This window comes from Octodon degus, unplaced genomic scaffold, assembly GCF_000260255.1.
Source record: "Octodon degus isolate 3935 unplaced genomic scaffold, OctDeg1.0 scaffold00267, whole genome shotgun sequence".
Lineage (NCBI taxonomy): Eukaryota > Metazoa > Chordata > Mammalia > Rodentia > Octodontidae > Octodon > Octodon degus.
Genome location: NW_004524843.1, coordinates 1,395,403 through 1,411,671, shown reverse-complemented (window position 1 = coordinate 1,411,671; position 16,269 = coordinate 1,395,403). Strand labels below are relative to the sequence as shown.

At 33.6% G+C, this 16,269-nt stretch overlaps 1 protein-coding gene across 2 annotated transcripts in view; it reads right to left on the bottom strand.

Annotated features, from left to right (window-relative positions):
- The window catches only part of Scn7a (sodium voltage-gated channel alpha subunit 7), a 112,894-nt gene that overhangs the window by 74,720 nt on the left and 21,905 nt on the right, over positions 1-16,269 (bottom strand). For both annotated transcript variants that reach the window (XM_023706625.1, XM_023706627.1), the window contains exons 2-7: positions 11,254-11,498; positions 9,157-9,275; positions 8,708-8,797; positions 7,321-7,449; positions 5,598-5,689; positions 1,681-1,887 (exon numbers count right to left, since the gene is read on the bottom strand). In XM_023706625.1, coding sequence (XP_023562393.1) covers positions 1,681-1,887; positions 5,598-5,689; positions 7,321-7,449; positions 8,708-8,797; positions 9,157-9,275; positions 11,254-11,484 — 868 coding nt within the window. In that variant the 5' untranslated portion in view covers positions 11,485-11,498. The remainder of the gene's footprint in view (positions 1-1,680; positions 1,888-5,597; positions 5,690-7,320; positions 7,450-8,707; positions 8,798-9,156; positions 9,276-11,253; positions 11,499-16,269) is intronic.

Here is a 16,269-nt window from a genome sequence, read left to right as displayed (position 1 = left end):
ATGGCTATTATGAAGTCAACCAACAACAAATGCATCCATGTTTATAGCAGTGCAAGTTTTCATAGCTAAATCTTGGAAACAACACAAATGCCCATCAACTGAGGAATAGATAAAAAAAAAAGATATAGCATTTTTACACAATGGAGTATTACTCAGCTATAAAAATTATAAACTTGATGCTTTGATAGGTAAATGAATGGATTTAGAGACCATACTGACAAATGAAATAAATCAGAGCTGTATGTGCAAACATCATGTTGTCTCTCTAGTATAAGTGCCTGAAAGAGTAAATAAAATCTGAGAGGTATGATAGATACTGTGAAAGTGAAAGAATCTGTTCAAAAGAAAGGAACAACTGGGAGGAAAAAGATAAGCAAACTAAAGAAGGAAGGAGAAAAGCTATACTTATGTATATATATGAGATATCTTGGGTAATTATACTGTTGATTTCTCCTGGTCTATTGAAAGGAACAGTTAATGCATCATTTTTTTCTATTTATTTCCTTATAATCTTTTAACCAACTTTACCTGCTTATACCTGGCAATCAAAACAACTAATTTGAGGACATTGTGCGATATAAAAGTCATTATTGAATTTCTATTATTATTTTGTTTAGTGAAATTCTGTATTATTTGTAATGTTATTACTATTTTTTATTATCTTTTAAAAAAGAAACCGAAAGAATGCCAGTGGGAATGCCAGATTTAATCTCCACGTTCTTTCATTTTCATCACCAGGGCCCCGAGAGAGGGTGTGACATGCTCACATAAATAATTCTCTATTGTTCGCATCATCATAAACCAAGTCAAATATTTCATTGTTTTAGAAATTGTTATATGCAGAAAGGAAATAAAATACAATAGAAAGACAATAAAGATTTATTAACATATAATAGGGGTACTTATTTTTTTAAATATTTTCAGGAAAGACCTTATAGTTTGAATTTGAAAGACAAATCCAATAAGAACATATTGTCTAACGGAATAGTTCAAAAATGTCTGAGCTTGGCTACAGTCATAGTGTTGCTACCTAATAATTATAATATCCTGCAACAGTCACTTAATGTCATTGCATTCTCATTTCATTGCTCACAACCAAGTAAGGAATATCAATGCCTCTTCTGAAACAATTATGATGAAGACAAGAGAAAAGACATGTGAATTACTAATGTTTAAAAATTAATCAATGTTTACTCTGTTATTTTCATGTTCAAAATATATTCATTAGTGAAGGTAGAGCTCACAGTACTTTTGGCACAAACTCATTTGTGAACCCCAACAATGGTAAGAATTTCTGTAATGTAGGCCATGTTTTGATTTTTACCTTTCATCTCAAAAATTTTAATGTGTAAATTTACATTCATATACAAAGCACATTTATTGAATGAAACTATTACAGTACAACTACCATACTTTAAGATCTCCCTAATGAAATTGTAAATAACACTGTTGTACTTTTTATAAAGCATATCATCTGCAAAATTTCAGTTCTCCTGACGTAACTTGCTGAAGATTGGGAACACTGCTATCCTCATCAGTGAAACTGAACCAAACTTGTGTTTAAGCACACTAGTTAGGACCAACTAGTAGTTGGCTTTGAAGTTGAGTGTTTATTTCTGAGAAGACTCCTCTGTCTTTGAGAAGTTTAAAATTTTTACACAGATGGTGAATGAGTCTTACCTGGGATGTAATGTGGGTTTCCAGTTTTGTTGTATAGGGTTTCATTTTCATTTTCCTGGGGCCACCACAAACATTTATGCTTCAGGTTGCCCATAAAGAGACCCATCCCAGTTAGAGAAAATATGCTCAGAAAAAATAGAGTTAGGGCAATGGCACCAGCAAGTTTCTTCAGACAATGGATCAGAATCCCTACCGTTGAGTTCAGACCTGGAAAGACAAATGTGTGTTTATGATAAAATAGAAACACTGCTCTTATGAAGTGAACGCACCTGTTGTCTAAAGTCTCTTTATATAGTTCTATGCTACCAATGTGAATAAAAGTCAAACTTTGAAGTGTCTGTATTAATGTTAAAGTATAATATCTAATGAAATAATTCAGGTACAGTATTTATAATGATGGGTGGTTCTGGTTGTTTCTCTTTACTACAGAAAGAATCAGAGGTTCTTTCTTGAATATGTATGTCATACCATCTACCTCTGTCAAATGCAAGCAAAATTGCTATATAAATTATAAATTAAAATGGGCTGAAATTGTTATAACTATAAATGATTAAAAACTGCAGTACACTATTCTTTAATTAATTCTAATAATTCAAATTTGGATCTAGTTAAACAAAACCTGTGGACAAAAATTATACCAATTAGTAATGTGGATAATCTACTGATAGAAGGAAACTACTTTTATGAGAATAATTCTTCTAATCCAGAATTCTAATTCAAAGCTGAATTTATTGAAGAACTTTCATATTTCTTTTAAATAAGAAGTGTGAAACACTGAAAACAGGAAAAATTATGCAATTATACTTCTTTGCAAAATTGGCATTAATGTTTTGGCACATAAACTAACTTTTTCCTCCCCTCTGCCCTTTTTTGTGTTTTTTGTGCTTTCTTCAGAGTTCTTTGTCTGTGTGTATTTAGGAACTGCTCAGCTCAAAAACGTATGAGATAATATAACTTTCTGATACTGAAGAAATTAGCAGTGTTTCTATGGCTGTTTTATTATCATTAACATGAGAATAGTTATTTGTTATTGCTATGATAACTGAAAATGTATTTATTGGTTTAGTGGAAAGCAAGGCCTCCTTCCATTTTCCAGACTAGTCTCACACTGCTCAAATTAAGAGAACTTGCTGACTTAACCTCTTGCAGAGCCAGAACCATAGAGGAAAGTCACCCTACACAGCAGATTTTTTAAAAATTTCCCTTACAATGCAATGTGTCTTCCCTGATTCAATTTTCTTTTTTCTTGTGTTTGGGTTAAATATGTTTGCTTTGAGAGATATTGTCACATTTTATTTTATTTTATTTTATTTTATTTTATTTTATTTTATTTTATTTTATCTTATGGTTCTTGGGATCAAACTCCAGACCTGGTGTTGCCAGGCAGGCGCTGGTGCACTGATCTATCTCTCTAGCCATCAATTATTACTTTAAACTAACACATAAATCTCCACATTAAAAAATTTGCAAGACTGAGGGCTATGGGCAACCATGTGATATAACATTTCCCAGCATGCCAGGAGCCACTGGTAAGCCCTGGGTTAGATTTTCAGGATCACAGAAAATAAAAAAATAAATGAAAAGACCATACAACCTCTTATTTCACCATGTAAGATAAAAAAATCATATTTCCTTTATTGCATGTTCTTATTCTGATTTATTAGTTGTTAATAGTATAAACTTAGAATCTCGACAGTTACAATGGTGAGCTATGATATATTTTGTATCGTACATTGTAGGACAAGCAGCATTCAAATCTTTTCAAGGGCTTGACAGAAAGGTAGAATTTATGGAGCAGACATTGAGAGAACTTGGATAGGAATGCCTGACCTGAAAGAGGAAGCTGATCAATACAACAAGTATACTGCCCATCAGAAATGAGTGCAGCTGGCAATTAATCTGAGTTAGTTTAGATTTTGAAGAATTTTATAATATTGGCATATATTTCAAAATTTTCCAAAAATAAAATGTACCTTGAGTTCAAGAATGGATCACAGATGTCTATATGGGAACTCTTGCTTTATATTCTACAAACACTAGTAATTTGAAATTTGTCCTCTGCTGGACTTGTTTCAGAGATCATTCTGATTTATTTTTGAATTAATTGTTGCCATTATTGGATACCTTATTTTCATGTCTTTCCTGACAATTATTCAAGAAAGATAGAGACACAAAATTTAAGAGCTCTTACATGGGTCACAACATTTTTCTGTGAAAGTGACATACATGTATAGAATTTTTGTGTCTCAACCTCCCTTCTCACATTCTCCTATTATTATAAGGCAGTCCAAAAATGACTTTCCCAGAAATCTCTGGCTCTATTTGATTGATGGTAGGATTTACTTAATACTAATTGTTAATGCTTCTTGATAATCTATACTGTGTCTAAGTGTATGTTTTATTGTCTAGTATAAGGTGAGACCTTTCCATTTGTAAGTAATTTTTTCCTTCTGCTACAAAAATCAAAAAAGATTTTCTAACATATTTTTGAATAATTAACTTTTTCAGTTTAGCTGGCTTATTTTTCAGGATCACTAATTCTACATGAAATGGATTTTAGTTTTTTCTTTCCCATTGCTCCATCTCATTTTTGGTCAGCAAAGAAGATCTCTATTCTTTCTTTTCACAGTGGCATTATTTAAAGCACCAATGGCACTACACTTTACTGTTCTTATGACCACTAACTAATCACCTTAGGTATCTTAATTTTTATCACCCTTTCACCTTAAAGTTACTTGCTTTCATCTATTATATTATCACACTTTTATCTTCTGCCTGAGAATGGCTGGGTTTTCTTATGTTGGTACTGTACAACAGCTGATTTCCTTGTTTATACCTATTTATTTTTTGTACTGGGAATCAAACTCAAGACCTTGTGCTTGCCAGGCAGGCATTTATACCTCTGAGCTATGTCTGAGGCCCTGCTCCTATCTTTATACATATTTGTGGGGTTTTTTAATAGCCAACAACATTAATTTTATTTGTATTTATTTTATGCTTAATTTATTCCTGTGCCGTAAGTTTTTGTTTGTTCAGTTTCTTCTGGGATATCTTTTTCTTCTGTGCAACTTCCTCCTCTGGTTTAGGAACAATTTGTTCCTTTTCAGTAAGGATCATCTCAATATGGCAGGGGGGAGCTCATGTATGGGTTAATTCGGCCATGAGCTCTATAAGTAAGGTGGCAGATCTTGGATGCTTTGTTCACCTGGATATAACCAGAGAATCTAGATTTAAATCCTTAAGTTCAGCACTACTCTCCGCACTTTTAAGCATGTTCCGCACTCTTTCTGGCCACGGACCCTGTGGCCAGACCCACTGTTTGGCCTAGGCACACCTACCAACTCCACCATTACAATGCTAGAGTGGCGCACATTGCTTCTTTAATGTGACATCCTTGAGATACTTGGTGGCTGTTGGGATATGCATACCCTTGATGGCCTGGACAGTTTCTTAAAGTGAACGCAAAGATTTGAGCCTCTTGATTTGCATGATTTTGTGGGGTTGTCTGGGTCAAGAGAGTAGTGAACCATTTTCACAGGTCATCTCAGTCTGCTCACAGGAAGAGCATGTATTTGTAAAGTAGTGATAACCTCTCTGGATTAAAAGAACCTGCAATAGCACAGACAATTTATTTTGTGTTTCATAAACACCTTCAAAATTTATAGTATGCAGACTGCATCCTGTGCAAGCTCTCAGCAAAGTGAAATGTCATATTTTACATTACTTGGTTTCTTTCAATTGTTTTCTTGATCCAATGAACAATAGAGGAGGTATCTAGACATCTGCCCAGACTATTATCAGAAATCTAAAATAGAAACTGTTGTCAATTTACCAAGTTCTCTGAGGAGCAAGAGAGTTCAAATGACTATATAGGTGTGTGTGTAACACAATAAAAAATATTCAACGACATTTCTTACCATGGCTTAAAGGAATGACTTTCAAAATTCTCAAAGTTCTTATAACCTCAAGCTTGTAAGTTATGTTTAGAGGTGAGAATCTTGTTACAATCCTGTAGAAGTAAGTTAGAGTTATTGACAAATCATACTGAGTCTCTGCTATTGATGTTCAGCTTTTTATGCTCTTTGAAATTTATTTTAAAATTTCACATTGAAGTAGTTTACTTATTTAGATCATTTTCATTTTTCAAATAATTTTATTGTTGTTTAGAAGACAAAAATTGTTACAAACAAGGGAAAGAAGTAAATATTAATCAACAAACTAATTATGAGTGTTTACAGCAGTTTGACGCTAACTACTCTTGCATGTCAAATATTCCACATTTCTTGTATATCAAATATTCCACATTATTCTTATAAGTACTGGATTATTATATTACTGATAATACAGATAAGATAGAAAATTTTGTAGATTTTTTTAAAAGCATGAGATTTACAGCAGCTAATGGTGGCTGTGAGAATAATGGCGAGGTTGAAAATCAGGAGGAGAGCAACTGACTGGAAGATGGTGAGCAGTGATTGGCTACAGAAGGGGCAGTGCATTTCAGTCCGAGGCCCAGACCCTGCAGGCAGACCGCCTTCATAGAAATGTAGGTTCCACCACTTGCTGTGTAACAGGAGAAAGTTAGCTAATCTTTTTTATACAGTATCTTCGATTGGAAACTGGGGATAATATTTCTTGATTCAGAGGCTTGTGTAGAGATTAAATGAGATATTGTTTCTAAGTGCATGAAAGAGCACCTAATACATAGGTGCTCTTTAAATGATTTTAGCTAAGTATGTAAATATTGTCTTGCAATAAGAGGAATAAAGAACATACTTATAGTAATCATGGAGCTCATAATAGCAGTTATAGTGATTATTTGCTCTGTTTTTATTGTTGACAATATAAAAGACACTACTTAAATTTTTATAAAGCTTATCTTCTAAAGATAAATTGACCAAACAGAATGTCACTTAAAATTAGTTTTAATCAGAATGTGGTGCTTGTGAGCATTTCCATGTCTATAAAAATACACCAAATGGAAGAATTAGAAATAATTGGAATTGTACAAAGCACTGCAGAAATTTGCTTGCACTTAAAATAAACCGAAATTATAAATAAGGAGAAAAATAAGAGACAGATTATATCAAGTAGGGACAGATACCTTTCTCAGATTCCAAGGGGACTGAGTAAGTGGGGAGGGGAGAAGGATGAAAAATGTAATTGGGCTGTGCCCTGAGCCTGCAGCAACCCCACACAAAGGATGTACACACTATGTACTGCAGACAAAACCAATAAAAATATGTAAAACATACATATGACTAATTTTTAAAATACCTCATTCTTATACTTCATATGTTACTGAACTCAAGCAAGGTGGCTAAATGACACACTGACTGAGGAACTGAGAATTCATACTCTGGGATACTGTTTTACTATTGGGGAATGATCTACTTGCTCAAAGGACATATGAAATGCATAAGTTAAAACACCAGTATTCTTGCTCAGGATAGAAAAGTAGAAAACGTATTCTTTCATTTCCATCAGATATACTGACTGAGAGACTCGGTATAAGTTATGATACATTCCTTACTTGCACGAGCTTTGCAAGCCAAAGTGTTTGAAAATCTTAATTTTTAAGCTGGAAGCATTATTTTCACAAAAGGTTGAGATGTTGCCACTTAAGTAAGAAATACTTACTCGAACAAAGTCACACTGAAATCAAGCCAATTCCAAGGATCCCCAAGGAAAGAAAAATGTCCTGCCCAGATACCTCTTGCAATCACTTTTACAAGTATTTCAAATGTATAAATTCCAAGCAAGGTATGCCTGCAGAAAAATTTTTACATTAGTGAAAGTAAGAATAGTACTGTGTCCTTCCAGAAATATTATGTTTATGATAGCTGTATGGTATTTACAAACAAGTCATGAAAACGTGAACACATTTCTATTTGGCAGGTAAAACCAACTAATCAGATAACAATCAAAGCAGCAAGTGCCCCTTGAGCCTCACCACAATGCTTTCAGATAGAGTTTCTAGGACAGTTGATCTTGTGGCATCAGCTATGAAATTTGACTGCCAACTTTTCCACAAGTCCTCTTTCAACAAGATGCTGGGTTTTCATACTACTTAGGTTAATTATGAAAACAGCAAAATGACTCCATGTGATTGCACAATAATTAAAAATGGATAATGAAGTACACAAAGACACAAGATAAAGAATTTCTCTGATGAACTTGTGTAAAGTAAACCTTCCAAAGCCAACAGTTTTTAAGAATAAAGTTCAAGACGTAACTTTCAGTAAGCTTTCATCCCTAGAAAATTTAACAGATGCTTTACCATTAAAGTCTTATGGGGGGTGGTGGGAACTACCCGCTCGGCCCCTCCCTCCTGTCCCTCTTTTGGGATAGGAGCTTTCTTTCTCTCAATAAATATGATCTGCTCAAAAAAAAATTTTAAAAAAAGTGTTATGTATGTGAGACTGTTTACATCCGTTAAGAAGGGAAGTAGACTAGGACACTAAGAATTTCTTAATAAATGGAAGATTTTGTGAGCTAGAAAAAAATCATATTTGGTGTTGTAACAGTAAAGACCCAAGGCACAGGAATATTAATTATTAATAATTGAGTTTTCAATAAAATGCCATCTGTTTTACACCATGAAATAAATGTACTATTAAAGAATCAAGTATTAATCTGATTCATTGAGAAACAGACATAATTAAAATCTAGCAGGGCCGGGGAGATGGCTCAGTAGAATAAGCGCTTCCTTGGCAAGTGCAAGGGCCTGAGTTCAATCCCTGGTTCTGAAAAAAAAAAAAATCTAACAAATAATAATGAAAAGGTAGAAACATACTAAAACTGATGAACTGACATGTTTGTTTTAATTTTGAAATTTCATACATTATTATACATATATAAATACTACTTTATAAAATTCTGCCACAACATGTATAAAATATAAATGTTAAATTGTGTAATATTATACAATGTATAATTCATTAAAATATGATATTAAAATAAGTAAAATGGTAGAAACAAGATGTTATTATACAGGATATTATGAAAATAAAATTATATGACTTACTGTACTATTGGCCCCCATTCTGGAAAATTAATCATGGTCATGAATATAAAATCAGTCAGGACACTAAGTAACATTAAGAGTTGGAAAAGAGTAAGTTACAGTCAAGAAATAATGAACAATAACATTTGAAAATATAAATTTTATCATCTGTGTTCAGATGCACATGGAATAAAATATAATTGTAAATGTTCAAAATATGTATAATTCTTGTTAAAAATAAAGAGATGTGAATTAATATTTGTTGATTTTTACTACTACTGAGAATATTAGAAAATACACTTCCTAATTTTATATAGGAAATAATTATTGCAACATTTTGCAGGCTTCAGTGTAATACAAGATATCAATCTGAACAACAAACCATCTGCAGGAATAGTTGGCTAATAGAATAATTGATTTCATATTAGTGCCCTTTAAAACACACTCAAGAAGCCAAAAGAAAAGGATATGGATGTATCAATACTTTGATAGTTGTTCCTCTAATAGTGCTGAAGGGGGACAAAGTACAGAAGATGGAAGCAGCATTGAATCTGAAGATGGTTCTATTTTTATTCAACACCATGAAAGTCTATGAGGAAAAAAAAAAGTCAAGTGAAATTGGAATGCTGCACTATAATAGCATCAATTATGCAATACACTCTTAATGATTGGAACAGCTGTGCTTTTCTTCTTTCAAAGAATATTTACAACCTCAATCAAATGAAAATGCATTTATTATCTTCATACATAATTAGGGTTAACTGGCTATTTACATTTTTTGTTTTATTTCATTAATATTACACAGAAGATAAAACTAACAACATTAAAAAATAAGTCAGTTCCCAAGATAGTCCTGGTTTTACTGACATGGTGCACTTGGGACAAAAGGTGCAAGGCGGGGTCACCGTTAAAAGGACTGTTTTCAAAAACATCATGCTACTTGATGTTTGCATCGTAATGTCAGTTTAGACAAATGCCACAGACTAATTTTACTTAAGCACTGTACTCATCACCCACCCTTTGTTCACTACATTAAACCCATGTTGATATCTGCATCAGCTCATCTTATTTCCCAAAAGTTGCAGCAGAGCTGAGTTTCCAGTTAGAGCATCTCTCATCCTTTCCTCTATTCCAGAATCAGTCTCTGTCCTTGCCTCGTCATAAAAGGTCTCCTCCTCTTCCTGTGAGTGGCCTGAGGTGACCTGTGAAAATGGTTCTCTACTGTCTCAAACCAGAAAACTCCACAAAATCATGCAAATCAAGAGGCTCAAATCTTCATGCTCACATTAAGAAACTTCCCAGGCCATCTAGGACACGCATATCTGAAAGACCACTAAGTATCTGAAGAATGTAACATTGAAAAAGCAATGTGTACCATTCCAGTGTTACAACAGTGGAGTTGGTAGGTGTGCCCAGGCCAAACAGTGGGGCTGGACAGAAGATCAGTGGCCCAAAAAGAGTGCTGAATTTTTGCTGCACATGCTTAAAAATGCAGAGAGCAATACTGAACTTAAGGGTTTAGATGTAGATTCTCTGGAATTGAACATATCCAGGTGAACAAAGCACCCAAGATGTGCGGCCGTACTTATAGAGCTTGTGGCCAGATTAATCCATCCATGAGCTCCCCCCTGCCATATTGAGGTGATGCTTACTGAAAAGGAACTAATTGTTCCTAAACCAGAAGAGGAAGTTGCACAGAAGAGAAAGATATCCCGGAAGAAACTGAAGAAACAAAGACTTAAGGCACGGGAATATATTGAGCATGAAATAAGTGGAAATAAAATTAATGTTGTTTGTTATTAGTAAAAAAAAAAACATAAATAAATAGGTCTCTGATTTGCATTACTAAAATTTGAAGTAGTCTTCAAGTTTTTAGTCAAGGCTTCCTTTCTCAATCAAGACACTTCCAGGTTTATTAGTCTACACAGTCTCTGTCTTTTCTATGCAACATTTTTTATATTTAATATTCTATAATCCTATGAACTTTAGGGCTATAAATATATTGGTATATTTTTCAAGTTTTCCTAGAGGTAAGACACAAATAATTGAACATATGAGTGCAAATGAAGAATGTAGATTGAATATTTTCCTCACTTTTGACAAAACTCATCAAATTAGCTGTTCTAAATTTTTTTGTTTGTTTGTTTAGGGTTTTTTTGGTGGAACCGGGGATCAAACACAGGACTTTGCACTTGCCAGGCAAGCACTTACTCCACTGAGCTATCTCCTCAGCCCCAGCTGTTCTAAATTTTGTACATCTCAGAAATTTTAGTTACTCAAGACTGATAACCACAAATAGTCACTTACCATATTCTCATAAAGTAAATCATTTATACTAAGGTATAGTGCAAAATATTGTAATAAGTAATCAAACTACAAGTCAGATAAGTTACTAGATTTGATAAGAATCTTATATACATGTGTTCCCAAAAGAAAATACTATGTATTCAGCTTTGTATAATTTCAAATTCTTTCTTTGTGTGTTAATATTCTATTTTTATCTACATTTGTTGCACATTTGAAAAATAACATAGAAATGTAGTCATAACTTTTAATTAATTTCTTACCTTTCTGTTGTAGTAATATGGGTCCACATCTTCCAAGGGCTCTGACACCATCCCACCAGAAAGGCTTCCATAACTAAGCGGGAGCGTTTTGCCAACAGCCAAGCTAGGATTTGGCTTTAAATCATCCTCTTCACTTTCCTCACTGTGCTTCTTAGCAATGTGCTGCTTTATAAGTTCCAAGGACTTTCTGCTGAAGGGGACAAGACCCTTCTGCTCTGCAGAAGCCATCATTGCCAATGTTGTATCTGTAAGAAATTAATATTCTTCAGTTTAATAAAGAAGTTGGGTATATTAAGAAAAACTTAAGTTTATGAAGGTTAGGATGTAAAATATTTAGACAAACAAATTAAACTCACAAGAGCATGTTCCAGAATTTTATAGAAATCTAAGCTTTTTGGAGTTTTACTGTACCTAGCATTACATTTTACCTGCAATTTACAAATTACCCAATTTACTTCATGTAGTCATTGCTTGAACACTCTTTAAGAAATCTTCAACTTTATTTTATTTTATTTATGTATTTAGTACAGGGAGTGTCTCACTATATAGATCAGACTCTTAGTGATACTCCTGTTTTCAGCCTCCCAAGTGCTGGGATTACAGGGGCACACCACCACTTGTAGTCTCAGTCATTTCCTCAGTGTGCTCTTGGGGTGGGGCTGGCATGCCACTCTGGGAATTGAACCCTGGTCCCTGTGTCTGCCTAAGCAGGAGCTTTAGTCTGCTGAGCTATCTGGCCAGCCCTATGAGAAATCTTCCACTTTAACTTTCCATTTTAATAAAAAGTTTCTAAGATTGTTAAGGATCTTTTTTGTAGTGAAATTCAATTATTTACATGTTATAAAGAACCATTATTGGTATCTTCTCTAAGTATGCTATTCCTTAACCTTAGACCATACTCTTATGTGGCCCTTTTATATTTTAAAAAAAATGTTTCTTGGACTCAATCTTAGTATAGGCCTTTTTCTAAGTGACAAGGATCAAACCCAGCGTTTCTTGCCCTGAACTATACTCCCAGCAATATGGGTCTAATTTAACCTACATTTTAAACTCAGATATCCTTAAAAGTTCCACCTTCTTCCTCTATTATATCTATCTTACGAATGAAAACACTTAGAATTTTAGTAAGTGTCTCTATAAGGCTATTTTCAAAATGTAATTCTCTAGGTGCTTTCTTCCACAACATACAATAATTTCATCAAAAGCATCAACATAGCAGTTGGTTAAAGAAAAATTTCCCTCTCTCTCCACAATCACTCTAACCTTTGAGTTACTGCATTAGCAAGGCACAAATTCATTACTTTGAAAACTACTCATGACCTTTTTCTATCATCAACCCTCTGCCTAAAATAGTTTTTAATTTTTTTTTTAATATCAGGGATTGAACTCAGGACCCTGCACTTGCCAGGCAGATATTTATTCTACTGAGCTGTCTCCCCAACCCTCTACAATAATTTACCATTATATATTTTCTATAGTATACATTTCTATATCCAAGCGAAAGTGGTTATATTTTTAATATCTGGATGTTCTAGTTGTATTCCAATACATATGGAACTCTAGACTTCACCAATTTCAATTCATGTTATAGGCCATTCAAAGTCATTCATCAAAATTACATGTACCAATCCTCTGTTAATGAATCTTGCTCTTTTTCGCATATCCTTTTGCTCATATGTTTTGGTCAAATTTTTTATTAAAGTCTTCTCCATATCAATCCACTGATTTTCCTTTATTTGCCTAAACATTTTTAAACTTTATTTCAATCAACTTAGTTTAATTTAATTAAATATTGTATTTCTTTGGCAGTATTTTACACTTATGTTTTGTCCCTTATGGTACTGAATTGCTTCTACAACCATTTTCTAAAACATAAATCACACATATTCACATAAATACACTCTCCAGAAATTTACACTCTTAAGCAAAATTGAGTTAGTATGTTTGCACCTTACTTGCCTGTTAATTAAAAGAAAAACAATATGTCAGTTAATATCCATAAGAAGCCATTTATTATAAGAATCAGATTTATGCTAAATTAGTAAATAAGTGGAAAGCATTTGAAAAGCACAGAAGAAAATCTTCCTAGACAACGAAGGGGAGGACATACAGTATGTTTTGTGACATAAATATACGATGGAAAAACCAAATACGAGACTCACCACTTAATACCTTGCATAATATTATGTGTTTTCTGGGCTTTCTTCTTCATGTTTCCTTCATTTTAATCAAAGAATGTTTTTCATTTTTATTTTTAAGAAGTGTGTGTGTGTGTGTGTGTGTGTGTGTGTGTGTGACAAATATATTCCTCAGTTCTAGTTCATATACCTACAACTATGCTGGAAAAATCTAAAAAGGTATTTTAATTGTCCTACTTCAGCCTATGGATTTATTTCTCATTTAAATAGTTATATATATTGAGAAAGAGAAGTGTTTTCACAATAGCAATGGTAGCTTATGCCCAAGTCCTTAAAAAGATGCTTCAGATTTTATGTATGGAGAAATTTTAATGAAAATAGTAGGGACTGAGAAGATAAGCATACACCTACTGAAATGGAGTTATGTTTTCAAACTGATGGCATAAAAGCAATTGTTCATTTTAAAACTGAATTATTGTCCAACATTCTTATTTTAATATCATACAGAAAATTGATACTTACTACAAGTTTGCCAAAAATTATTCACAAACAGCAAGGATACATAAAAACAAGCTTGTACACCAACATTCCATATGTTCAACTTTATTGAAAGGAAATACATTTTGAAGAACTATAGTTTATAAGCAATAGATAATTAAAGTTTTCTTACAATTTTTTTCTTTCAAGCATTTAATGAATGTTCACAACTTTATTCTTTGTACAGAAACCCAGTTTATTAATGATTTCATTTTATCACTGCAAACATTAATAACTACATTATATCACATAGTGTTTTTTCTAAAGATAACTACTGAGTGATTCTATTTTGATTCTATATTGTGGGGATGCCTTAAGCTGGAGAGGAAGCACACACATAGAGCTGGAGGAAGGCCTGTCTGGAGAACTAAGAGTGCCCTAAATGAGCCACGTGAACTGGCTGCTCCAGCACAGAAGGCACCAGGCACCTGAGGGTGTCACTGAGTGTATAAAGAAATGTACGAGCTCACTGAGCAACTCCTTTGCACCCTTCTGGAAAGAGGGCTCCCCCTGACCTCACTTCCTGTTTTGTGGCTCTTGTCTTCATTTCTTCATCCTCCATCACTCTTCACCCATGGAACTTCAAGAGCTGTGCTGGGCATGGCTGTATATACAGATTTTAATAAATTAATTTGCAAAATGTTTCATACTATGAAAAAGTACTACCTAAATAAATATGATAATATAGATTTACAAGAGACTGGCCAAAACTCAATTGACCAACAATTATGATTCACTTGCACTGTTAGCATTATTAGAAAGGTGGAGCCCTCTTTCTAGATAGAAGCAAAGGAGCTGCTCGGTGAGCACATACATTTATTTATATATTCCATCACACCCTTCTATATGGCTCATTTGGTATACCAACAATCTTGATGGTTATGGAAAGGTAGCTTAGTAGAAGCAAATGAAATAAATAAAATCATGAATTTTGAAATCAGGTAAATCTCCAGTCAAATTCCAAATATTGTGCAGTGTTTCAGGGTACTTCAGTCAAGTTACCCAATGTCTTGAAGATGTTTCTTCTGTCACAAAATTGAGATTCCTCTCTGGGTTAAGGATATTTTTACATAGTGATATTTAAAAAGTGGGTGCTGCCATAAGAGGCACATAATAGCAAACGACATGAATTTTAGATTGTGATCAAATTTGATATCTTAAAGTAGCAGGACAGATTTGGTAGAATAATACAGAATAGTTTAAAGACTTAGAAATTTGGACCTGTTTCTACCAGTACAGTTCAGATACACTTTTGTATCAGAAAACTGTCAAAGGATTTTACTTAATAGTAAGTAGAATCAAATCAATACCAATTTGTGCCTGCCAAGAAAGCTAATTTTATTTTCCTATTGACACAAGATAGAGGCAGACTCTGCTCTGTGCAAATCCAAGAGCAGGTACAGAAGCTGGAGGGTTTTCAAATGGTGTCACAAGGTTGATTAAAATAAAATGACATAATGGTGAGATCATTTTAAAAAAATGAATAATGCCCAATAATTGAGGTAAAAAAGATGAAATGAAACATTATTGTTTCAAAAATATGAAAGATTTTCATATGGAAGAGAAAAAAGATTCCATATTTTGCATAAAGAAAGTACCAAAATCAAGGAACAGATGACTGAATACATTTAGTTCAAGGTAATAAAGAGCTTCCTAACTAGCTATCAAAAATGGAATGGGTTTATTTAGGCGTTAGATTTCCAATTTAATTAGCAATGAGAAACACTGACTTATTGATAGTTGGATGGCATGATTGTGACATTGAATTTTTTTATGTATTTAGTACAGAGTCTACAGGGTCTCACTATGCAGCTTGGACTTGTAGTGATCCTCCTGTTTTCAGCTTCCCCCATGCTGGGATCACAGGCATGTACCACCATGGCTGGGCTTGGTTGCCAGCTCAGTGCACCCAGGTGCTGGCACAGCATGTGGTGCTGGAGAATGCACCTGGTTCCCTGTACTTGCCTAAGTAGGTGCTTAGTCCACTGAGTTATCTTGCTGGCCCAACATCAGTATTTTTAACATAAGAAAGTTCCAAAAATACACTTAGATTCAGTTTGTTTAATAACATCATATGATCTAAAATTTTGATTAAAATATAAGCAAAATTAACCCAATGTAGTATATTTGTACATCTTTTTTGATATACTGAAATTAACTTTTTCCCTGCAGACCACCAGAATTTTTTAATGGTTGATCTTTAGATAACAGCCATTCTTTCTAGGGTGAGATGTACTCTAAGCATTGGTTTACTAGTCATGTCTCAAATGACCAATGATATTAGATTTTATATATATATATTTATTTTCTATTACTACTTCTTTATCTGAGAAGTGTCTAT